At 45.3% G+C, this 26,549-nt stretch overlaps 1 protein-coding gene across 1 annotated transcript in view; it reads right to left on the bottom strand.

The window, feature by feature from the left end:
• LIMS1 (LIM zinc finger domain containing 1) overlaps positions 1-26,169 on the bottom strand; it is a 138,665-nt gene extending 112,496 nt beyond the window's left edge. The window contains exon 1 of the mRNA XM_045006911.1: positions 25,971-26,169. Coding sequence (XP_044862846.1) covers positions 25,971-26,002 — 32 coding nt within the window. The 5' untranslated portion in view covers positions 26,003-26,169. The remainder of the gene's footprint in view (positions 1-25,970) is intronic.
• Positions 26,170-26,549: the final 380 nt, after the last annotated feature.

Genomic DNA, 26,549 nt, shown 5'->3' with positions numbered 1-26,549 from the left:
ATGAAGAATCAAAAACAAAGATCTTCGCAAGTATTTTTTAAAATGACTTTGCCATGCTTCCCTATGCCTCTTCACTCCACCTGGTCTCTGCCACATGGGTATCAGTAAATTCACGGGAGAGGATTTTATTAATTAAAATTCTGTCCTTAATTGTCTGCCCTCGTTATCTGAATCATGATGAACACTGGGATATAAGTGTTTCAATTTTAATTTTGGGGGCAATTTTATCTAATAAGTTCTCTTGCTGGAAATGTAGTCCTAACTTACTAGAAAGGACTTGAGCGGTGTTGGTCTATATTTCCATTAAGTTCCCAAACTCACATTCCAGAATACATTCACTGCAGATTTACCCCAGGTGTTGTCTGCCCCTACCCTCCTTCAAGCCACACAAAAAAGCCTCTAACTCAGGCTTAAGGGTTCATTAAGCCCAGGGTAGGAGGCACAGCCAAAGGTATAGGCTTGAGCTCAGATTTCACTTCAATGTGGACTGGCAACCCACATACTTTGCAGTCAGGATGCAGACTAATCAAGCCCAGGTGCTATTACTCCTCCTATGCTATTCCACAATTCTTCCTGACCTATATTTCCTGTCTATCTCCTCCTCTAAATCATCTACATTGACCCAGCATTTTAACCCCGCACTTGGTTGTTCCATTTCTGCTGTGATTCCATTGCATTCGAACAGAGACACTACCCAAGAAATCCTCCTACCATGCTGCCAGCTGGCCAAAAACTAATGCCAGCCTTCTGGTAAAGCTGTGGCACGAGGTCAGTAAGACCCAGCATTTGGGGGAGCATGCCCCAAATAACAATTGTATGGGTGGTGGACAGAAAGAAACGTGGGAGGCAGAAAAGTCAGCCTAGTCCGCACAGATCACTTGGTGGTTTGTCATTATGGAATTCAGCCTGCATTCTCGTTAGAAGCCCTTGCTGCCAAGTGCTGTTCACTTTCTCCTTCGGTGCTGTCTGCATTAATAATGAATAGCTCCACTTGGAAGTTATTTACATAAAGTACTATTCTCGTGTCACTACTGCCAGACAGCAGCTCCATGCTAGGCGAGAGAGAAAGAAGGGAGAGAACATCCTGCGAATGACTTCATAGAACAGCCCAGTTTCATGCACCACTAAGAACCATGGGATAGCCTGCCAGAAACCCATCCGAGTATATATGAGCTAATACAGCAGCACTGCAGCCACATGGGTCTGACACGGATAGGGCTCTGCAGGGGGGGATGCTCCACCTTGGCAAGACAAGTCCAGGCTAATTCTGCAGTAAAGATTTACCCTCAAAGGTGTGACTGAGAAAGGGGGTCCACAGAATGAACTCAACTAAGGAGCAAGCAGTGGCATACTGGTCAGCTTGCTGGAAATGATCCCCAGTTAGTTTAAAACCAATGAGTGAACAAAAGCTGCTTGATTTCAAATACTATTTTATGCTTTTTTCCTCATATATATTTCTACTTTAAGGCCACTAGTTAACAGTGTGGCCTGTATACTAGAGCCTGTATTTTCAAAAGGAAAAATAGCAAATGTTTTTGTTTAGAAAAGTCATTTATTAGAGGCTTCTACAGAACCAGACTAACACGGCTACCCCTCTGATATTTATTAGAGATGTGCCTCTTAAAACATACATACATAGATTGTCCAGCCATTTTTGCTCTGACTTGAGCCATTAGAGAATATCTGCTCTTTTAGGGACTAGAATAAACCATGTAATACTCTGTGATAAGCTTCCTTTCATTTTGTAAGAAAAAAAATTAGATATAAAAAGTTGATTGAGGGCAGAAAATATACAGCAGATCATGACATTCCAATCTTAATTCATGCATATGTGGTACTCTTTTTGCTACAAAGCACAGAATATCAGCTTATATTTTGAACTTCCTAGATTTCATTAGTGTGCGTCACAAATTTATTGTTATTTAAACATGGGTGGAAGGACTTTTGCATTTCAATTTGAAGAAGATACCATGAAAGTGCCTAGCAGAGGGAGTTTTGAGTTCAGAAAACACAGCTATAGTTTCTAGATAGCACTTAACTAGAAGCAGTTTTCAACACCTATTTCAGCCCAGAATTATAGTACCACAAAGCTTCTATTACAGTGATGGGAAGATCCATCCTGCCAACTGGCAGCCATAATTTTCAACCATTAAAATAATGATGCTAGCAACAGCAATTTTCTTTAAAGCCAGCAGCCACATATAATCTCTGCATGTTTCAAAAATTATAACATTGCTTTAGAAAGATCGGTTTCCTTATTATAGAACAAAAAATTAAGTAAAGATTGTGACACAGAGGCTTTTTGGCAAATGGTCCCCTATTCTTTTGCAAGTGACTCTTCTCAGACTTGACAAACTCACTACACCAAACATGTCTTGCAGGTTATTTACCCATAAAAAGTAGCATGTAAGGAATCTACAGAAAGGTCATAATTTGTCAAGATTCCTAATCATTGCAAGAGGTATGTAGGAGTTATATTTAAGGAATAATGTAATTAAATTGAAAATATGCTTGGTAAGTATGGAGTAAAAGTCAGTCAATAGGGGATAATGTCTCAGGGCTTGTCTACACATCCACTGATACAGCTGCGCTGCTGTAGCACTTAGTGAAGATGTGATCTATTCCGATAGGAGAGCTTCTCCCTGTGACGTTGCAGTCTATATGATTTTATAAAAATATGCTAATGAATGAATCAGAGGTGAAAGTAAGCTGGTATGGTCCAGTACGCCGTGCTGGCAAGAGCCAGTATGCCATGCCGGACTGGACCGGCTTCTCCATCGGTGATTTAAAAGGCCCAGGGCTCCAGCTGCTGTGAGGAGCCCCGGGCCCTTTAAATCACCGCCAGAGCTCTGGCAGCAGGCTCAGGCGGGGATTTAAAGGGCCCGGAGCTCCAGCCCCTGCGGCGAGCCCTGGGCCCTTTAAAGCACCGCCCAAACCCCGCTGCCAGAGCCCTGGGGCGGTGATTTAAAGGGCCCAGAGCTCCCCACAGCGGCCACAGCCCCGGGCCCTTTAAATCACCGCCAGAGCCCTACCACCACAACCCCAGCCCTAGCCCTGCTGCCCCAGCCTTTTAATTCGCCCCTGAGCCCTGGGATTCCCAGCTACCTCTGGGACATGCATCCGACGAAGTGGGTATTCACCCACGAAAGCTCATGCTCCAAAATTTCTGTTAGTCTATAAGGTGCCACAGGACCCTTTGCTGCTTTTACAGCTACCTCTGCAGCTGGTAGCTCTGGGGTGATTTAAAGGCCCTGGGGCTCCCAGCCACAGCCGGAGCCCCAGGGCCTTTAAATCTTGAAAGGCCCCATCTCTTCCGGTTGAGGCAACACCCACTCAGGACTCCAGTGTACCGGTAAGTCCTTTAAGTTACTTTCACCCCTGGAGTGAATATAATGTAACTGAAATATGCTTCAGGCAAAAGGTGTCTTGTAAGGTATCATTACAAAGCTTATAATCTGAGTGTGTTCATCCTATTTCTATAAATGTACCACTCTTGTATCTACAACTAGAAATATGAAATATAACTCTGAGGGCCTATTGTAATTATGCAACGTGTGGGCATTTAATAGTGGTTTGGAATCTTGATGGCTCCCATTAACCAGGAGCAATTGACTGTGGATGGCTCTGTTTGCAGGCAAGCCTTCCTGTGAGTCAGGCTGGGAGGAATGAAGGCTTGGGGTCTTACAGGGACATGTGATCATGTCACCTGAACTGGAATCCATCTTTAACCTGGTTCTTTTCCAATGAGGAGGGGTGGGAATCCAGAGGGACAAAGGATTCACACCTTATACAAAAGATATATAAGTGGGTAGAACAGAACAAAGGGGCAGCCATCATGAGGAATCCCCTAGCTACCACCTGCACTGGAACAAGAGCTGTACCAGGGGAAAGGATTGTGTCCAGACTAGGAAGGTGTCCAGTCTGAGAAAAGAAACTTATTGAAACATCTCTCAGGGTGAGATTTTACCTGTATTCAGTTGTATTACTGTATTAGGTTTAGATTTGCGTGTTTTGTTTTATTTTACTTGGTAATTCACTTTGTTCTGTCTGTTACTACTTGGAACCACTTAAATCCTACTTTCTGTATTTAATAAAATCACTTTTTATTTATTAACCCAAAGTACCTGGGGGGGGAGGCAAACAGCTGTGCATACCTATCAGTGGTACAGAGGGCGAACAATTCATGAATTTACCCTGTATAAGCTTTATAAAGGGCAAAACAGATTTATTTGGGTGTAGACCCCACTGGGAGTTGGGTATCTGAGTGTTAAAGACAAGAACACTTCTGTAAGCTGCTTTCAGGTAAGCCCAGGGGTGAGCTGGAGCCGGTTTGCACCGGTTCGCGGGAACAGGTTGTTAAATTTAGAAGCTGGTTTAGAACCGGTTGTAAAGGGGTGGGCAAACTACGTGGGCCACGGGACCGTCCTGTCCGGCCCGCCTGAGCTCCTGGTTGGGGAGGCTCCCCCGGCCCCTCCCCCGCCTTCCCCCCTTTCGCAGAGCCTTAGCAAGCCTCCTGCCGCTTTGAGCAGCATGGTAAGGGGGTGGGGCTGCGAGCTCCAGCGGGCCGCACGGCATCGATACACGCTGCCCTGAGCAGCATGGTAAGGGGGCCAGCCGGGGCTGGGAGGAGGGTTTGGATAAGGGGCAGGGAGCGGTTGGAAGGGGCGGAGGTTCTAGGGCGGCAGTCAGGGGACAAGGAGCGGGGTGAGTTTCCACACCTCTGAGCAACGTAGTTATATCAACATTAACAGGTCTGTAGTGTGACCAAGCCTTTGTGATGGCCTATTCAAGCAGGAGGGAGTTTTCAGCACACTCTGGTTAGCCGGTGATGTAATGCAAGACTCAGTGGTCTAGCCGTGCTCCATCCCTAGACTTTAAATTAGAAACTATCAGATACAACTGCAAACAACTGAAACCATGTGGAGGTAAAAAAGGAACATTACAACAGACTGTCACCCTGCCTATGAATAAAGACAAAGGACTGTTTCAGTATATCACAGGCTGGGGAAAGACACAGTTTCTTTTTTAACGAGACGACATCTTGAGGAGCGAGTGTTCTCATGAAAATTGGATCCTGGTTCCTGTGAAGCCAACCAACTCTGCAACAGACTGACTTTTGAAGGGAGTAAGGGGAGAAACATACTTTATTAGACAGGAAAGGTAACTATTGATAAGCGTAGACCAAGGGTCGCATTTTATGATTTTGTTTTATGTTGTAACCATTCGTTTCCATCACTCTCTTTTCTTAATTAAACCTTCTTTTGTTTTATTATCAGTGCTGTGTGTTATACCCGAGCGGTGGCTTAAGGTAAAACTGGGGAACACTGCTCCTTTGGGGGCAGAGGACCTGGGATTTCTGAGAGTATCACAGGCTGGATATCATAGGGGAATGTTTCAAAGGGACTTGGGGACTGGGGTACATCTATTGTTAACTTGCTAGGCAAAGACATGGCTGACGTAGCTCAGAGGAGAGTGGTTGAGTGGCTCAAAGGCTACACAGAACGTGAGACATCCCCAAAATGTAGCTGTTTTATAACACCACAGTTTAGGACTTTTACTTAAAATATTAAAGTGATAGGATTCTTGAGTTAGCATCCTGTTTCCATGGTATGCAGAAGCATTCATTTTTAACAGGATGAACTACAAAATATTTTTGTAACAAGTAAATCATCAATATAGCAAGTAACTGTTCCCCACAATGTTTATTGGAAAATCTTTTTAATTAAAACTATGGCCCTGATCCTGCAAACATTTACATATGCAAGTAGTCCTCCTGGTATAATTTAGGTGAATAAAAGTGATTGGTGATGTAGTGAGAGGTCTGGATTCTGCCAGTTTTATAGCTAGACTTTCTCCCAACTCTGAAATTTAAGTAAATAAGTACTGCAAGCTGACAAACTTACTATGGAAAAGTAAATGTCTTTATTTCTCAGCCCTACAGTGTTTAGATGGAAAAATCCTTGTCCCACACAGACCTGAAGCCATTTCCCCTCTTAATACCATTACACCAAATGGATTCTGTATCAGCTGTATCAGACTGCTAGACAGCTGATACCTGAACTTAATAAAAAAAATAAATAAATAAAATAGCAACCAGTCAGGAAGTAGGTAGTTTATTAGAGTAGAGTAGCTTTGCAAATACTCATGAGTGTTCCTGTTTTGTGTTTCAGGAGAGAAGACCTGAAGCAGCAAAAGGGGGCAGCAAGGATAACACCGCTACTTACATTAGAAGTCTGAGAGCAAGTGCTGCTAACTCCTGGAAACTGGAGACTTGAGAGAAGACCAACTCACTACGCACCTGACCAAGGGAGGATTCCCCTGCTACTGGGAGTGTGGAGCACACTATAAAGCTGCCTTCCACGGACCCCTTCCCAAGCTCTGTGTTGGGGTTGCAGCACATAGTGCTACATAGATTTCAGACAGCACTTCAGACTATAGGGCAGGCTAATGGATCTGCCATAACTTAGGTCCCCAGAGCTGTCTAAGTTATTCTGGGGACCTCTCCAACTCCCAGAACAGCCCAAGATAAGGAGCAAAAATGGCTTAGAACCTTCTTAGGCCCCTCCTCCTCTGGCTGCAAGTTTGGGTTGCATTTCTTGGAGAGAACACAGCATCTCATCCATAATCTTTTTCCCTCCAGTCTTCCTCGTCTTCTTCAATTCTTGGGACTAATACTTCAATATACTTTGAAAAATTACAATTAAGAACATTCAGCAAATCTGCTATAAAAACTAATCCAAAATGCAGCTACTAAGTAATGATACAATGTATACCAGTTCCAAAAGCCATTAAATAAAAATGCTCAAATCTACATAATTTGATATAAGACAACAAAGTCATGGCATCACAATGCTGCAATAGAGTCAATGTTGCATACTTTAAAAATAAATTTCTCAGCTTTGCTTCAGCATTTACAGTGGCTAACAATAAGAAACCACTATCATGCAATAATGTTCTATTCCCTTAAAAGTATCCCTTAAATAAATGTACAGCAAACCCGGTTTAAAATAAAACCTGTTTATAAAGTTTCCTTGTGAAAATAGGGTACTGCTGTTCCTGGATCCTCTCTCATTTTAAGAGTCCATCAGCATTATAAAAATTATCCCACAAGTACCACAACACATCAAAGATCGTCTGAGCTATACAATTTACCAAGTGTTTGTATGGTAATGATAAAAATACTGATTTCTTCAATGCACTTTTGTAACTGAGATTCAATTATACCAGAGTCATAAGGAACTGAAATTATTTCCTTTTATATTGGATTGACTACAGAGTCTTTTTAAAATGCAAACATCAAATCCTTCACGAGCATTAAGTAACAAGGGTTTAATTAATAACTTTAATACATAACTTCCTTCTTCAAAACGTTTTATAAACTAAGGCCCTAGTCCAGTGATCAGATGTATGCAGGCCGACCCCCAAATCGGTGCAAAGAGTTTCATGACTACAATGGGGCTCTGCCTGAAAAAAAATATGTTTGTCTGTATAGCTCTGAAGGCAAGATTGGGGCTTAGGGTACGTCGCCACTGTGTTTTAAAGCCCATGGCAGCAAGTCTCAGAGCTCAGGTCTACAGACTCAGGCTCTTCCCTTTCTGAAATTAAATGCCACAGTGTTGGGCTGTTGAGGTGTTATTCCCACCACAGGAATGTTAAATGTTATTATATTATGGTCACTATTTCCAAGCGGTCCTGTTACAGTTACCTCTTGGACCAGATCCTGCGCTCCACTCAGGACTAAATTGAGAAGTGCCTCTCCCCTTGTGGGTTCCTGTACCAGCTGCTCCAAGAATCAGTCATTTAAAGTATCAAGAAATTTTGTCTCTGCATTTCATCCTGAGGTGACATGTACCCAGTCAATATGGGGATAATTGAAATCCCCCACTATTATTGAGTTCTTTACTTTGATAGCCTCTCTAATCTCCCTTAACATTTCATTGTCACTATCACTGTCCTGGTCAGGTGGTCGATAATAGATCCCTACTGTTATATTCTTATCAGAGCATGGAATTACTATCCATAGAGATTCTATGGAACATGTGGATTCACTTAAGATTTTTACTTCATTTGATTCTACATTTTCTTTCACATATAGTGCTACTCCTCCCCCTGCACGACCTGTTCTGTCCTTCCGATATATTTTGTACCCCAGAATGATTGTGTCCCATTGATTGTCCTCACTCCACCAGGTTTCTGTGATGCCTATTATATCAATAGCCTCCTTTAACACGAGGCACTCTAGTTCACCCATCTTATTATTTAGACTTCTAGCATTTGTGTACAAGCACTTTAAAAACTTGTGACTTTTACTTGTCTGCCCTTTTCTGATGTCAGATTCTGATGTGTTAGGTTCAGATCCTCTGCGGTACTGAGGTGCCTACCTGCCTCTTTAGGCACCCAAGGCTACCATTTAGGTGCCACTGATATTTTCAGAACTGCCACTCAAGCTGCCACCTAACCCTTTAGCATCCAAGTTTCCACTGGTTGATATTCGCAAAGCCGCTTAAGTCCCCAGCTCATGAGCAGCTCAGAGCCCTAGCTCTAACTGAAGCCCTGGAGCCCCCGAAGCAGGATTCTCACAGTAGGGGCCAACATAAGCGCTGACTCCGTGGGTGCTCCGGGGCTCGAGCACCCACAGGGAAAAATTGGAGGGTGAGCCAAGCTCCCCTCCCCATCCCACCTCACCTCTGCCTCCTCCCTTGAGCGTGCCGCATCCCCGCTTCTCCTCCCAGCGCTTGCCACCACAAAACAGCTGTTTCACGGCGTAACAAGCTCTGGGAGGGAGGGGGGAGGAGCGGGAACGTGGCATGCTCAGGGGAGGAGGTGGGGAAGAGGCAGGCCCAGGGCAGGGATTTGGGGAAGGGGTTGGAATGGGGGCAGGACAGGGGAGGGAGGGGCGGAGTCAGGGCAGGGCTGGAGGCAGAGAGAGGTTGAGCACCCACTGCCGCCAGGAAAAGTTGGTGCCTATCGGGCCCAATTCTGTAGGTGTGCTCTCAGCATGACCAACACCCGATACCTGTCAGGCCCTGCAGCAGTGGGGTGGGATGCAGGACATTGATGGGTGGGGGCAACACAACACCCACACAGAAAAACGTAGTGCCGATGTGAGAGAGGTATCAAGGGCGTGGGGGAGAGAGGGAGTATTTTGGCTGCTAGGTCAAAGCAGGGCCGCCCAGAGGATTCCGGGGGCCCGGGGTCTTCGGCAGCAGGGGGCCCCTTCCGTTCCGGGACCCGCCGCCGAAGTGCCCCGAAGACCCGCGGCGGGAGCCCCCCGCCGCCGAATTACCGCCAAAGCGGGACCCGCCGCTGAAGTGCAGCCCGGTCTTCGGCGGTAATTCAATGGCGGGGGGGGGGAGATCCCCGCCACGGGTCTTCGGGGCACTTCGGCGGCGGGTCCCGGAACAGAAGGGGCCCCCCGCCGCCGAAGACCGGGCTGCGCTTCGGCAGCGGGTCCCGCTTCCCCCCCGCCCTGGCCCCAGCCTCTTACCCCCGGCTCCCCGCTCACCCGGAGTCTCAGCGCCTCGCCGGAACAGCCGCAGCGTGTGGCCGGCGGGGCCTGAGCTCCGTCCCGCTCAGAGCCGCGTGGGGAGGGGGCAGGGCTGCGAGCTCCACGCCGAGCGGAGGGAGCTGAGCTCAGCCCGGAGCTCCCAGCCCCGCCCCCTCCCCACGCGGCTCTGAGCAGGGCGGGGCTCAGGGGCCCCGGCGGAGACACGGCGCTTGATGCGCTGAGGCTCCAGGAGAGGGGCGGAGGCAGGAGCCTCCGCTGTTCTCTTGGGGGCCCCTGCGGAGCCCGGGGCCCGGGGCAAATTGCCCCCTTTGCCCCCCCCCTCTGGGCGGCCCTGGGTCACAGACTACCTAAATGGCTGACTGGGCTTAGGTGCCTAAATCCAGGAGAGGATTTTGCAGCTGAGAATTCCAAGTGGAGGGAGGTGCCTATCTCTGGCCCATCAGCTAGGCACACCAGGACAGCCACTTAGACTCCTACACCCCTCTCCTCTCCCCATCCCTCACCCTGTCCCTCTCCTCGGCATGTCACTCCTGGCTTGCTTAGGCAGCTCCCATCACAGATTCCTGGCATATGAGGACCCCTTTCTTAGGCACCTAACTCTCCCTATGCATTGTCTAAGGGGCCTAGGCACCTAGCTCAGGGCTGAGGATTCTTCTATGCAGCAGGGCATCTAAGGATTAGGTGTTGCAATGCTGATCAAAGCGACTCCAAAGAATCTTTGAGCGACACCTACGAATCTACCTTCATCTCTCCATGCCCCAGTAACCCATCTATAAAGTGAGGATAGAAGTACTTCCCTATCTCACAGATTATAAACTACAAGGTGCTCACATAATATAGCAGTGAGGACCATATAAATACCCAGACAGCAATACACCTACCAAAAGCAGTCCAGATCGCTCCCTCAGAAATCATCTCCTCCTCAGCAGCAATGGCTATAGTTATATAGCCAAAGGGTTCAAAGAACCCTTTGAAGAATTTTCCTGTTTTATTCATTAGCCATTTCCAATGATTATTTCCCCTCTCATCAGTAGTGGTTTCCTCATTTGCTGATCCCACACAGTTTTCAATGTATCTATACTGAATAACCACTGTATGCATATGGGCAGGAATTTTTCTGCTTAAAAATAAGAAGAGTTTAGCACAACGGAGGAACACAAAGACTTTTTATTTTATTTTAAGTCTAGGTCTCATGATCCCAACATGACCCTAGTACAAAGACAGAGGACTGTCTCTGCACAGTTTGAAGTGTTGCTATATCCTTGACTCTCACTTTAAAAAAAAACAAAAAAAAACCACCAACCCACCAACTGAGGCCCAGGCTTATTAGCTGACAAACAAAAGTGCAATTATTTTAATGTTTTTTGTTTCTTTTTCTTTTTAAGGTGAGGAAGGAGTCACCAGAAACTTTCCCGGTTCCCCCCCTTTTTAAATTATTCCTATCCTGGACAAACACAGACTTTGACCATGACTACTGTTTAATTGAAGACAACTGCCCATAAACAGCTTGGACACACAACAGTTTCGGCAAAATTTGAATGACCAGAAGTCTACTTTTAAAAGATTTTTTAAAATGCATGATATGAATTATACTGTGGAAAAGCACTTCCTCAGCCTCAATGAGCTCAGCATTTCCCCCTTTAGCGAGGGGGGGGGAGGGGTCGGGGGTCCTGGAATAAAGCAGTCCCACTCCAGAGAGTTTTTACTCCTCATTCAAGTCTTATTTTTCAGTATTTTACAAGGTGGGTGTGATAAATGAAAGGGGGGGGGGGAGAATGACTCCCTTTTATGGACATCTAGCCAGCCAGTTAGCTACAAAATCTGTTATTGGCTGTTCTCTACTTGCTTTATCTGAAAAGGGTTTAAAAAGCCCATAGGTAAAAAGGAGGGAGTGGGCAACTAACTCAAAGAGCCAATGAGAGGATTAGAACTTTTTTAAATTGGGAAAAAAACTTTCCCTTTGTCTGTCTGTTCTCTGGAGAGAGGGGACAGAGCAGAAACAGGGCTGGAGCTATGCTGTAAAAAGCTGTGGGCCAGGTATGAAAATCATCAGACCATACCTAGAAACTACTCATTTGAAACCCCCAGATATGTAAGTAGATCACAAAATGTCTAGCAAGACGTGATTAGGTTTATCTCTTATTTCTTTATGGCTTGTAGACTCCTCTGTGCTAACCCTAGGTGCTTTTGTTTTGCTTGTAACCTTTAAGCTGGACCTTAAGAGAGCTATCTTGCTTCTTAATTTTGTAATTTTTTTTTAATCTAGCAAAAAGGCCTACGTTCCAGATGTATTTCCTTTCATTTTGTTTTTAACAAAATTTACCTTTTTTAAGAACAGGATTGGATTTGTGTGTCCTAAGAGATTTGTGCATATGTTGTTTAATTAGCTGGTGGCAACAGCTGATTTCCTTTGTTTTCTTTCTCAGCTCTTCCCCAGAGAGGGGAAGAAAGGGCTTGAGGGTACCCCACAGGAAGGAATTCCCAAGTGTGCCTTCCTAGGTCCCAAAAAGGGTTTTTTTGCACTTGGGTGGTAGTAGCATCTACCTATCCAAGGTCAGAGAGAAGCTGTAACCATAGGAGTTTAATACCAGCCTGGAGTGGCCAGTATTAATTTTTAGAATCAAAGTGCCAGAGTGGGGCATCAGCCTTGACAGTGGTCCTCTGGGGGGTCCCAAGCAGTATTGAGCCAAGATCATAACACAAAAAGCGAATACTCTTCCCTGCCCCCTCTCTGGGGTGCTGCTTTGTTATGTGGGCTCTAGGGCACCAGTCCTTCCCCAAACAGGCAGTTAGCTTGTTGCTGCCCCTAAGGAGAACAGCTTTTCACCCTGCTATAGCTTAGCGCTCCCTCCCTCCATCTCACCAGAAGAGAGGTTTTTAAAGGTCACAGGCAGCCCTTAATTGGACTCAGGTGTCCCTAGTTGACCTGAGTTAACCTTTTTTCAGCTAATGGGGGAAAAGAACCTTTACCATTCTAGGGCTGACATACCTGCCTTCCCCCATTCTCTTACATCTGTCCAGTCTGACTTTGTCACCATACTTATACTTTAGGAAAACAAGATGATGAACTGCTACAGTTTTTGAAATGTAATACACATCTCCCCATAGCCACAGAAACATAGGGACATTTGCAAATATCTTACAATATGCAAACACTCAGAGTTCAAACATCCAATTACAAAGCAAACAACCCTTTGAAACAAACCTCTCCAGATGTTTCATCATATATAAATATCTGACTAAAATAAGGCAAGCCAAAAGAATGCCCCCCATTTCATGAAATGGGCTAACAAAAGGGAAAAAATGTGAATGCAGTAACTAAGATTTTTGAATGGCAGCTTTGACATTATCCCACTCAATCCACTTTTAACTTCCACTTTAATACTGGCTGTATCTTGTAATAGAAAATAAACTCCATATACTTGTAAATATACAATAATTTTTTTTTAAGTCTGAGTTCAATCACGTTTTCAGGAATGTTTTCACAGCTCTACATACTCTCTGGAATATTTAAAAGTAGCACAGGAACTCATCATAAATATACTCACTTGACAGATTACTCCAGCTCCCATGAGGTCTATTGCAAACCCCCGTTACAATATCCTTTGCTACAATACTGTCTACAATATCTCTGAAGTTCAGCATTTCATAAGAGCAAGAGAGACAGCACAAATGTATTTTCATAGACTGCAGTAACCCACCACCCAGTTCTTCCATATGTGGTTTAACTTGCACCGTGATCTTACCATCAGTAATGCACCATACAAAAATAAACAATATGCTAATATGAACAGTGTTTGATTCCTCAATGTAATGTAAAAATGTGAAGCCACTGAATGAAGATACATAAACTAACATGTATTTAAACATACGTTTATCTGTTTCTGTGCCCCTTCTAATTATAAGCCATTTATGATGATGACAAATGAGGCTCTCCTTCCCTTGGATCCTGCAACCAAGTCATAAGGCTGAATTTGTTAAAATTAGTTCTACGACAAGAGTGATGAAATCCACACAGGAGTAACTTCCCTGCAAGACCAGGCAGAAGGAGAAACTGGAAAGGGATGGAGAAAGATCAAATTTACACATATCTTTAAAAAGGCAAGTACAATATACAAACAAATCTCTAGGCCAGGGGTTGGCAACCGGTGGCTCGCGGCTCGCCAGGGTAAGCACCCTGGCGGGCCGGCCCAGTTTGTTTATCTGCCGCGTCGGCAAGTTCGGCCGATCGCGGCTCCCACTGGCCGCGGTCCCAGGCCAATGCGGGAGGCAGGAAGCCGCGGCCAGAATATCCCTCGGCTCGCGCTGCTTCCTGCCTCCCGCATTGGCCTGGGACCGCGAACCGCGGCCAGTGGGAGCCGCGATCGGCCGAACTTGCCGACGCGGCAGATAAACAAACCGGGCCGGCCCGCCACGGTGCTTACCCTGGCGAGCCGCGAGCCACCGGTTGCCGACCCCTGCTCTAGGCTTACAAAAATGCTGTCTGTAGGTATTCTTATTGCAAATTCACCACAGCACAAAAGCACACTTTTGTGTACAATTTTCCTCTTATTGTAACCTGCATCTTTTCAGATGTCATAAGGAAGACCTCTCTCCCACCAGAAACTACACGCTTATTCCACATATTTCCTCTACAAAAAAAATTAGAAACATATAGCTTTAATCTGTCAGGTTTCATGCCTTGCATACATGCAGCTATTTATAAAATGTTCTCCTGCAACAGGATATTTACCACAATTATAGGATTTTGTAAGTAGAGGCTGCTTTGCTCAATCAGTTCTGAACCTGCAAAAAGGCAAGTCTTTCCTTACAGTATGCATAATAATCAGTCCATCTCACTCAGCTCACCAGTGCCCAAAGTCTCTCCATTAGCTTATCACAGCAATCCCCACACCCACGATGCCTTGAAACACACATACATATGGCAGCTGAATTCCACTACAGCTTCACCCCCAGCAACAACAATACCTCCATTCTCCCATCTGCTATTACTATCTTTCAATTAACAATACTGTTCCATTTTGCACTAGGGATGTAAAGTGTTAACCAGTTAACCAATAAGCATCAGTCTTACCGGTAATATATTCAGTTAACATTTTAATGCCTAATGTGCACCTTAAAAACGCCACAGCAATACTATTTCATAGTGTATGTGGAACCAGGTTCCACATTGTTAGGAGTAGGGACCATTGCTATGGAACTGATGTCAGAGGTGTGGGAACTAGAGGTTCAAGGGGTACTGCAGTACCCCCATGTTTTACACGGGGCTGGCAGCCAGGACCCCAGGTGCAGGGCCAGCAGCTGGGACCTGGTAAAACGTGGGGGTGCTGCAGCACCCCCTGCACCCATAGTTCCCATGCCTATGTTGTGAACTTAACAGTTAAATGTTTAAACGATAAAATTTTAATAGTTTAAATGGTTACCTTTTTAAAACGCTATTTACATCCCTATTTGGCACCACTGTTTTTCTGTCTACCAGTGTCCCCCTGCTTGATTATCTCCCAATCTGCACCATTGCCCCACACCATTACCCAGAGTTTCTTTTCTGCTGCTTGCAGCATTTGCTTCCCGAATCTGTCCTCAAGCTTCCACGGAGGCTATTTCCCCTTCCACATGTTCCTCACCACACTTTTCCTCGGGTGAACTATAGCACCCTCTGTCCTCTTATCATACTGGCACTGAAGCCTTGTTCGCTCTCATTCTCACAAACCTTCTGTGACGGACTGACAATAGCCTGCAATACCCCGACAAACTTTATGGAATTAAGAGACACTTTACTGAATTAACAAAAATGAAGAATCTTTGTGGCCCTAACTAATTTATTTGGGCATAAGCTTTCGTGGGCTAAAATCCACTTCATCAGATGCATGGAGTGAAAAATACAGAAAGCAGTATAAATATTACAGCACATTGAAAAGATGGGAGTTGCCTTACCAAGTTGGGGGCAATGCTAACAAAGACAATTCAATTAAGGTGGAAGTGGCCTATTCTCAACAGTTGACAAGAAGGGGTGAATATCAAGAGAGGGAAAATTACTTTTGTAGTGCTAGAAGCCAATGCAACCAAGGTGGACCCCAGCCATTTCCAACACTTGACAAGAAGGTGTGAGTATCAGCAAGTTAAACTTCCTGACTTAGGTTCTGGATGCTTGTTCTAAGCTGAAGCTGTGAGGAACTTGAAACCACAAAGAAATCCTTTGGGTGGGATTTTGAAGGACTGCTCCTGCCAGAGCCCGCATTAGGGATGGGGTGATGACTACTAAGCTTATTAGCATGTGAGTAAGTTCTTTTACTATTTTTAGTATGTTTTCTCTGTAATGCTTTTATCTTAACAATAAACCAGGTTTGCATAGGAACTGCAGTATGGTACCTTGTGACTGTGCGCAATTATTATTAGTCTGTGAAAAGAAAGTAAACAGGCCTGCTCAGGCAGAGTTTCTTGTTAGGATCTCACAGTATAGTCAGGGGACAGTGCAGCCTGGAAAGACCCCAGTCAGAAGGGAATGAGACGTGGGTCTCCACTCAATAGAGGTGACAGCCCAGGAATCTGAAGCCTAGAGCGGGTGCCCTGGCTGGACCACAGAGGGAGAATACAGGTGCAGTTGTCCCGAACTGTGACACCTTCATCTCCACCATTTCCTCTACAACAAATTTCTTCCTGCCTCTGGCAAAAAGGATTCCAACTCAGGTCTTCACCTCCGCACACTTTGTTCCGGTCTTCATCCCCAGCTTACAGGCTCCACCCAATACTACTAACTGTGACAGTTACTGGGTGAACTGTACCCTGATCCTTCCTGGTTTCTTCAAGTGCACCCCCCTCAGGTCTCAGACCTCAAGCTGTCACCTGCCTCCTGGGAGAATCAGGTGATTCTCCCACTCTCAGACAAGGCCTTGGACTGCAGTCCCCTGTGTATCAACCATGACTACCTCAGCAGGACTCAGTTATCTTCAGTGCTTGCAGTTCTGTTCTCTCTATAGGCAAGAACAGCAGTATCCAGTAGCCACACGGCCTTCTTAAAGCAAAGTATAATTACCGGTAATTTAGAACAGGATTTCAGAGAAAACAGACCTTATAAAGACAGCAGTCCATACATATGCCATCCTCCACAGAGCCCCTCCCCCACCCACCCTCAGCCTGTCCTTCTGACAGCCCAGGACAACTGACCTCCCTTCCTCTCCTGAGAAGGGTTTTTAACTGTTTAGTGTTATTTTGATCTCTTCCTTCCCAGCACTGGCTGAACAGCTGTGTCACTATGACCTGGGCCTGGAAGTATGCCATTGTCTTGTCCCCCCCCAATGTTTGCTGAGAATTGCTTATCTAGAACTATTGTGTTTTCTCTCTCCTTTGTGCTCCTCTCTCTCTCCCGCCCCAAACATCTTATTAAGCTACAGCAAACACATGCATACAGGGATGACTTACAGCCCAACGTACAATAACTTCTCCCTGGCCAGGTCACATGTAGTGTTCATAAAATTATTACATCTCCTCAAAGTTCTCAGATTATTACACAGCAACTCCCCATTCATTGCACCAACCATGAACACCATCCTCAGTGCCCCAGGGCATTCCCCTACTGCTCTAGGAAGCAGCCTCTGGAACTCCTGGAATTGGGGAGGTGGCTCGCGAGGGGGGGGGGGGGGGAAGGGACGGACACAGCCCATCCATCATTCAGGCTTGTGTGCACAGTACTTAAAAACTTACAGTTCTAACATGAAAAAAGCTAAAATGATCCTAAATCCATCAGTTAAATAAAACACAAGTTTTTTTTGTTTTGTTTTTTTTACAGTCAGTGTTTATTTAAGAGATAACAGTCAACGATGAAAAGTAGGAATTCCATTGACAAATTTCAGCCAGTACCCAAATTCAAAGATTTCCTATTAAAAATTAATAAAGAGAAACCAAACATTCGACACTGAAAATTCAGAGAACAAAAAAGCTAACATTTTACCAGAAACAAAAAGGAATTTATGCCAAAATTTAAGCCCATTTTAGAACACAACCCTAATGATGGAGCTGTTATCAGGCACTTCTATAATGCTCAAATACACACCATTTAAACATGTATTAATGACACACCAAATTTCTGTTCTGAGACTACAGAAAGGATGGTCACTTTGGGCTAGTCTACACTGGCAATGCTAAAGTATTGCCGCAGCAGCACTATAACATGCCTTGCGTGGTCATGGCACTGCGCTCTAAAAAACTCCACCTCCACAAGGGGCGTGGCTCCCAACACTGGTGCACTGTCTACACTGGCGCTTTACAGCACTTGTTGCGTTTTTTTCACCCCCCGAGAAAGTTGCAGCGCTGTAAATTGCCAGTGTAGACAAGCCCTTTGTTTCAAAACATTTTGTCATTGCACAGGCTATCATCATTTGTCTGGTATCATTTGTCTCCCAATGTTCTCCAACCGATGAAAAAAATGAATTAACTGTGGTGAGTAACAGGCTTCAGAGTTAACTAATACCAGCTGGACAATCTCTTCATGGAGAGTCTTTTACAGCCAATTAAAAATTGCACAGTATTTTCAAGATGTTTCAAACCTTTGGCTAGCAGTGGAGCTGAACTGGAGGATTATTTTTCTGATTATATGCAGAAAACACATTAATGGCAATGTGAGTTATGCACATGCATTGAGGGCAGAATACATCCATGAAGGAACTCCAAATGAGAAATGGTATTGCCAACTCTTGTGGTTTTGCCATGATAAGTGTTACAACATTTGGTGTTTTTCCTGCCCAACTGCTGGAATAAATGGATTCCATGAGAATCTCAGCTTTCAGTTTAAAAAGGGAGTTACTAGCCTACATGGCTGTGAAAAAAAGACATGAAAACTTGACGCAAATACACTGTAAAGGCTCCAAAACAAGGAGGCAAATAAAAAGACTCCAAAGTGTATTTAAAAAACTAATCCTGTTATTTTTAAACCAAACTCATAATTGCTTTCGTATCAGCAATACTGGAAAGCAACTCCCTTCGTCTCCCAGTTTTTCAGTGTTCTTGCCAGACAGCAAAAATATCTGATTTTAAAATGGCAGAAACTTCTAAAACAAAGTGAAGTTAGTAGTTTATCTTCCTGCACTCTGAAGTCTAGGAACATGAGAAATGCTACACCAGATCAGATCAATGATAAATCAAATAATCTGGTGCCTGGTCACTGAAAGAGCTTCAGAGAAAAGAACAAGAAACTCCATAAACAGACAATGAAATAATATCTCTATAGTAAAAGTTGCTGCTTAATCTCAGGCTTGTTTTATGCCTTGAATTCTAAAGGTTATATGGCATATATATAGTGTCAGTTGTCTGGATTCTTCAATCTCTAGATTTTGTATGTAATATACTACTGCTCTTAACAAAATATAACAGATCAGAGCCTTCTTTTGATTTGGCCTTTCATCAGAACTTGTCATGGTGGACAGGCCCTAAAGATGAACCACTTCCTCCACTAAGAAAAGCCCTGTTTTTAACTTTGACAATATTAACAATATTTAACATATCCTGGTATGGAAAAAGAATAATGCAGGCTGCATTACAGTGGGTGGGGAGTCCAAAAATGATAATTTGGAACAGAACAAAAATGCAGAGGAATCAGAATGTCCAGAATGACACACACAGCATGAAACCACAACTGAAAACACTAAAAAGCTTGCCTTAAGTGCTTTTCCATAAATATTTTACTACAACTTGGAAAAAAAAAAAAGACTTTGTTAACCATGCAAGCTATGCAGAGTATAGTGAGTGTCTTTAAATGATTATCTGCAGTAAGCATTTGGAGCCAGTTCTGAGAAAAAAGAATCTGTGGGTTACAATATGATTTCATTCAAGTACTATATACAGCTTCTGATTTACGGAGGCCCTAACCACTGCATTCACAATAGTCACTAATGCTATAAGAGCCCAGAAGTCTGCAGCTTTATCATCTACTCTAAGGCTTTGGCTACACTTACACTTCAAAGTGCTGCCGCGGCAGCGCTTTGATGCGCTAAGTGTAGTCAAAGCGCCAGCGCTGGGAGAAAGCTCTCCCAGCGCTGTCCGTACTCCACCTCCCTGTGGGGAATAACGGACAGCGCTGGGAGCCGCGCTCCCAGCGCTGGGGCTTTGACTACACTGGCGCTTTGCAGCGCCGCAATTTGCAGCGCTGGAGAGGGTGTGTTTTCACACCCTGCTGCAGCACTGCAAATTTGTAAGTGTAGCCAAGCCCTTATATACAGAAGAAAAGTTAAAAAGGCAGTGAGTCTAGGCTGATTTTTCAGACTTATTAAAATATTGAGCAAAGAAAATGAATCTATATCCAGAACATTTTATTTGTATGTTTGCCTGTAAATATCACTATGAGAAAAAACTTTTTTGAACTAGGCACTATAAGCACAAGGTAAATTGACTGAAAAATAGTATTTTCAGTAAGCAGTTGTGAAATGCTAGCTTGCAATTTACTGCAATAGTCCCAGCAGAAACTCCTACTCTGCCAATAACAGTACACCAGGATGACTACTTTTAATTTTACATAAGCATAAGAACACCTTTGTCAAAAATCTGTACAAAATCAGTTACCTAGTTCTTTCTACAGACACAAGACTTAGCTCTCCCTCTGAAGTGCAGGCATAAAATTCAAGGTTCTTTTGATCCAAATTATAATACAAGTACATTAAAAAAAAAAAACTACTGTACTTTGATTTGTGACCACCACAAGCAAGAAATGGCCACTATTAACCTAGAATGGAAATCACTACAGTATTGTCGCGGTTACCAAACAGCACCTGTGACCCCTCTTTGAGCAGTCACTGGTCTCTTGGCATAGAATCCTGTGACTCTTCCACTCTCAAAGCGAGCCCTGGGTTGCAGTTCCCTGTGTATCAACCACAATTTACTTCAGCAAGTCTGACTTATGTCCATACCCTGCAATTCTGTTCCCTCCAGGATAATGTCAGTGGTAATCAGTGACTAAACAGCTTCCTTAAAGCACAGTATCATTTATTTAGAACAGTTCAGAGAAAATAGATCTTAAAAGCAATAAAACACCTGGTAAGCAGGCATCCATGTAGGTTGTCTAACCATCTTCCTCATGGAGACCCTCGAAGGACTAATTCCCTATATACTCTTTGTTAGAGCCTCACTGTCAGCCTGTCAGAGTTCACTGACACTCTCTTGGCAACTTATGGAAACTCCCTCCCCACACATACACTTTCCCAAGGAATAAATACACTTTTAACTGTGTATAACCCTTTGATCTAGCAACTCCCCACTCTGGCAAAACAGTTTACAATAGGAGACAGGGTCTTTGAAGCCTGCTCCATTGTTTTTCAAACATATACACCTCTACCTTGATATAACGCTGTCCTCGGGAGCCAAAAAAATCTTACATTATAGGTGAAACCGCGTTATATCGAACTTGCTTTGATCCACCGGAGTGCACAGCCCCGCCCACCTGGAGCACTGCTTTACCACATTATATCCGAATTCGTGTTATATCAGGTCGCATTATATTGGGGTAGAGGTGTACCTACATTATTTTTCTGGGAAGTCACTGTGCCACTTCCCTGTTGGTTCTTCTCACTGCCTCCTATCAAATTAGATCAAATACTTTCATATAGGAAATTCTGATAACCCTCCACAGTTAGACAGCAACTTTTCCTCACTGACCAGGTCACTTACAATATCCACACCATTATTACATATCATTTTCATAGATTGGTATGTGGCAGCTCCACAACCCTCACACAGTTACTGATGCCAGAAAGACATCCTCTCAAAATGCTACTGTAGCAGATAATGGTTTCTTCTTTTCAATATTCTACTTTTAAGGGCAGAAAGCCATAAACAAGGGGACTGGACAATTCAGGTGATCAGTCACTTCTGGGTTACTGGTTCATAATCAAAACATGTTAGTAGTGACTATGGCTATGTCTTCACTAGCAACGTTAAAGTGCTGCCACATAGCTGTGTAGTCGCAGCACCAGCACTGGGAGAGAGCTCTCCCAGCACTGTAAAAAAACCACCTCCATGAGGGGAATAGCTCCCACCACTGGTACACTGTCTACGCTGCCACTTTACAGCGCTGAAACTTGCAGAGCTCTCGAGGGGGGAGGGTGTTTTCCACACCCCTGAGCGAGACAGTTGAAGCACTGTAAAGTGGCAGTGTAGACAAGGCCTAAGTGCCAGATTCAAACTCTCTCCTTCAGTCACAGGAGGGATTCACTCCAAGGAAGGGCAGGCCTGGCAATTTCTACAGGAACCCTGCTAGGAGAAGCTGCCATGGGGATGTACTAAATCAACACATACCCTGGCCACACCACCTTTTTGCCCAACACCATCCACTTCTTGTGCAGCACCAGCTACCCGTATATCCCAGAGGGACACACTTTGTTTGTTTTGCACTGCAGAAACTTCCTCTCAGATGACTTATGAGCTGCCAAGAATTGCAGACTTCTACAGGAGCATTTTATCTAGTTCATTTCAGCAAGTTGCTGCAAGTGCGGACTCCAAGCTGAGTTTGCCTCAAAATTCATTACTGCTGTCTGGGTGTTTGGCAACCTAGTTGATTGTCTCAGTTCATCTCCCGATTAACGTGTCAGAGCAGCATTTAATGGCTGTCTCAGCAGAAAAGATGCCAAGGACTTAATTGTTCTATGACCTGAAGAGGCAGTCCCTCCACATCAGAGCTAAGGCACATTAGCAGGACACAGCAGTGTGCATTGCTGCTGCCTGCACTGGTATCTATTTTGTGGACAAAGACAGAACCTCCGTTTCAAGTACTGTCAGTCTGGCATCTTTCAGGAACAATCACTGGCTAGAATGCTCTTGTACCCCATTAAATTAAAATGTTATTTTTGTTTGTTATAAATAAAAGTTAACACTAGTGAAGTCAAACAACTGAGCCAAATTAAGTCTTTGTTTTCTTAGAGACAAGGGTGAGTAATCAATAGCTGAGGACCAAGTAGTGGGATTGGGAGAAGGGAAAAAAAAAAAAAAAGACAGGATAGCATTTAGTTGGTTTATAGTTTGCAAGTTAGTTGTTTTAAACATTTCCAGCATCCATTAAATTGCCAGCATTCAAGGTCTCCAAACTGGAGACTACATACTGTATTAGTTATTTTTGTCTACCAAAGAAAGATTGTGACATTCTTTAATTTGGAACATATGTTTCCAAGAAACATTTACAGTGGGTGAAGCTTTAAAATGCTGTGTAATTAGTGAAACAGTTTATTATTCTTTATTAGTTTTTCATACCCCTCCGCATTAACTCCTACACTAATTGCAAAATCTACACAGAAAATCATAGTTCCATAACATGAACCTCCACCTGGGGCTGTTTAATTATTGTCTTGTCTCATTAAAATTATAAGCTCCTCGGGGCAGAGATAAATGTCTTCTGGTACATACCGCATTGACAGTCATGCTCCTGTTTCTTGTGTGAATTAAGTCATAAAGGAGGGCTGAGCATTTGACTGGTCCAAAAATCATTGGTCAACTGACTGGTCAAATATTATCAAATAAAATGTCAAAAATAGTCAAATATTTTAAAGCACTAATTTATTAGAACAATAACAACAGTAACAAAAAAAAAGTAAGAATCTGTGGCCTCTGAAAGGCTTAGGCAGATATTTGTACCTAATTATAAAGAACAAGTTACATAACTGAGTTATTTTAACTCAGAAAACTGCAAAGCACGAAGAATGAAAGACCATAATGCAATAAAAAAAAGTTGGCCATCGCCTAACAGAGCATTCTTGCTGGAATATATGACAATGTCCGACTGTGGTCAAATAATAGGCGGTCAATTGACCAGTTTGCCCAGCCTAGTCATAACATTAAATCCCTTATATCAGAGGCAAGGAACATCTATGCTGTTACAGTAGTTATTGCAGGTCCTCACTACAATTCTAGATACCACAGTACAAAGAAGCTGCATGGTGAAAGAAAAAAGTCTATTTAAAAATTAAATGCTCAAGCAAAGGGAGAAGGAATTAAAATGACAAAGCACACTTTTTTTTTTTTGGTAGAATGGGCTCTAAGTTCACCTCAGTGTGGACATCCAGCTCACCATACAAAGGTATTTAAACAGATGTAAAATGTGACGTGTTAACTGCAGGGCTCAAATGATAAACAGTTCTATGTTCTCCTTTCACACATTTACTAGTTTTATTTTAGTAAGAATTAATTATGCTCTCTCAATTTCTGCTCTGAGCATCATTATATGTGTCTGTTGTCACAGGCAGTTTATCACAATTGTGAAGATGTACACAAAGGATAGATTTCAGAGTATCAGCCGTGTTGTCTGTATCCGCAAAAAGAACAGGAGTACTTGTGGCACCTTACAGACTAACAAATTTATTTCAGCATAAGCTTTCGTGGGCTACAGCTCAGCTCACTTCTTCGGATGAATAGGATAGAAACACTTTTGAATCACTCAAATGTTTACATAAAACATTATTCTGCTTACATCAACTGTTTAGACTGGGTTAGCATTTAAATACATGAAAGAACGTGAGGAAAAAATACAATATCTTAAAAAATAACCATCAAAACCAAAATCCCTGTACTAAGAGCTTTAATTGTAAATAAAATGAAACATACAGCCTTATTATCCCTTCCTCCAGATGAGCAGAATGGACAAGAACCTCATGCATCTGGTCAGGGAGTGCAAAAGCACCAAATGCTACCTTCTTGGCTTCATTCTGTCCTTTCAAGCCAGCTGGAGGTGTCATGCTGGATTTGGTAATTAGTGAATTGGAGGAGACCAGCCTTGGGGAAAAGCCACTTTAGTGCATTTACTCACCTTTACCCTCCCTCCAAACCACCCAATATTCCCATGCAGTCTAAATTTCCCCACCACCACTAATCTAAACTAGCCTGATGGTGATTTCCAGGAGCAGCTGCTCTAGGAGAGTCCCTGGCAAGATGAATTTTGCAGAAGTCAAGCTGTTCAGGAGTGCGAGGCTGGGAGCTAGTACTGATACACAGGACCGCTGGATCTCAAAGGCCAAACCCCTCTGCTTCATCCACAAGGAACAGCTTGTTTCATTGCAGTATTAACTCAAGGTACAATTTGAGTGTTACCCCTAACTCAGCTCCTGTCTACACACAAAAATGTATAGTTTGAGTTCAGTGGTCCTTTAAATTTGAGATAACCGGCCTGTCAGGAGCATTGGTGCTGCCAACACTTGAGCTAGTAATGCAGTGGGGGTGCAGCTACAGACTAGAAACTTGAGTTAGCATAATTCATCAGCTACTAATCCAGTCCCTCTGTGCAGCTTCAGCGCTGCTTCACAGGATAACTGCTCTCATTTGAGGTAGGCTAACTCAAACAGAGTAAGGCTATGTTCACCGTATGGACTTCTGCTGGCACAGCTATCTCTGTCAGGGGGGTGTAGATCCCTGACCAACATAGTTGGGCTGGCCCAAGTCCCTAGTGCAGACTAGTGAGGGGTGGCTTTAGTTTAGTATATGGGTACAAAACACAGCATTGCTGATATTGCTGCACCCAGTATGCTTTACCATATAATATGCCAGTATTTCTATGCTGGTGAAGCATTCCTGGGGCAGGCATAGGAGTTTCAATGGAGACAAGTCCTTGGTGTATGATGGGGGGCGGGGTGGGAGAACGGGGGCTACCACACCCACTGCCCCAACACAAAAAATCCTAGAAAACTCTACAAGTACAAGCTGGAAGGCAATTCCTGCTAGCCCCTGGTGAGCAGCGGATCACTGTGAAAACATGAATGAGAACTGCAGGTGCTGTTACCTGAGAGCGGGAGCCTGGGCGGGACTGCTGACAAAAAACTACCCCACGCCTGGGTGTGGCTGTAAGAGCCCGCAGGTTTTGCAAGCCGCAGATCACACCCTGCAGCAGGAGGAACACCCCCAGCCCGAGCCGGTCACACGCTGCATCTGGGGATCTGAGTCACGCCCCACCCCCGCCTAAAATCTTCTAGCCCGGGCCCAGCTGAACAGGGGTGCAGAAGCCGCCCCCGGTGTTCAACAGCCGGCGCTGTGTCACTCCCGCTTTACTAACAAGCCCCCAGAAGCAGCCACCGGGGTGGTGACCCCACTGGTCTGCCTAATAATCACGGTCTCCGCAGTCCGCCCAGAACCACTTACTTCCTCCCCTGCCCCGTTCCGCCGGGGTGCGCGGCCCCTGCCCGCATGACCCAGCTGGGGGGTCGCTGCTCTCCTCCCAACGAGCCCCACAAACGCGCACACCCCCAGCCGGGCCGCTGCCGGGCGCGGAGCGGTGAAGCGCACCCCCGGGGATGCGGGGTCTCTGCCCCCTGCCGCACCCTGGGAGGTTGCGGGCAAGTTTAGGGCTGGCTCCCGCTCAGCGCCCGGACCGCACCCGCCAGCCCGGGAGGCCGGGGACCGAGCGCCGCCCCGCAAGGAGGGGGAGCTGCAGAGCCCCCGGCGCAGCGCGGCCCGGGAGGGATGAATGGGGCCGGGTGGGCTGGCGCTGCTGACGGGCTCCTACCTGTTGGTCATTCCCGCCGCGACCCCCAACATCCCGGCGGCCGGGAGCCGCCTCCCGCCAGACAACTTCGCGCCCTGCTCCGGGCAAGTTCCGCGCCGCAGCGAGGAGGAGTCGCCGCCGCCGCGGGAGGAGCAGGAAGGCGGAGCGGGGCTCGGACAGGCAGCAATGGCGCTTCCCGGCCCGCCGCCTGCAGCGCTGCTGCTCGGCCGCCAGGGAGGGGAGCGCAGCCGGCGCCCGCCCCCTCCCACGTTCCCCGCCCGGCCACGCCGGGCTGGCCGGGGCGCTCTCCCGCCTCAGGCAGCGGGGTGGGTGCTGCTGTCCCCTGGGTACATTATTACACACGCGGCGCCGGCTCCCTGGCCCCGGAGCCCCTGCCACCTCCCCCGGCCGAGGGGCGCGCACACTGCGGGGCTGGCCCCGGGGCTTGAGGCGCGCTAGCTACTTGCACGGGGGTAGCGGCTGGCGGCAGCTCGCAGCGGCCCATTGGGCTAGGGGCTGTGCGAAGGCCTCACTTTGGCTGGCCTGGTCTCGCCTCGGGGGCTGGGGCAAAGCAGCATTTGCCACGCTCCTTCCTCCCCC

Source organism: Mauremys mutica, chromosome 1 (genome assembly GCF_020497125.1).
Source record: "Mauremys mutica isolate MM-2020 ecotype Southern chromosome 1, ASM2049712v1, whole genome shotgun sequence".
NCBI classification, from domain to species: domain Eukaryota; kingdom Metazoa; phylum Chordata; order Testudines; family Geoemydidae; genus Mauremys; species Mauremys mutica.
Note: the sequence above shows the minus strand (reverse complement) of the source record. Positions and strands in the feature narration are given on the sequence as shown.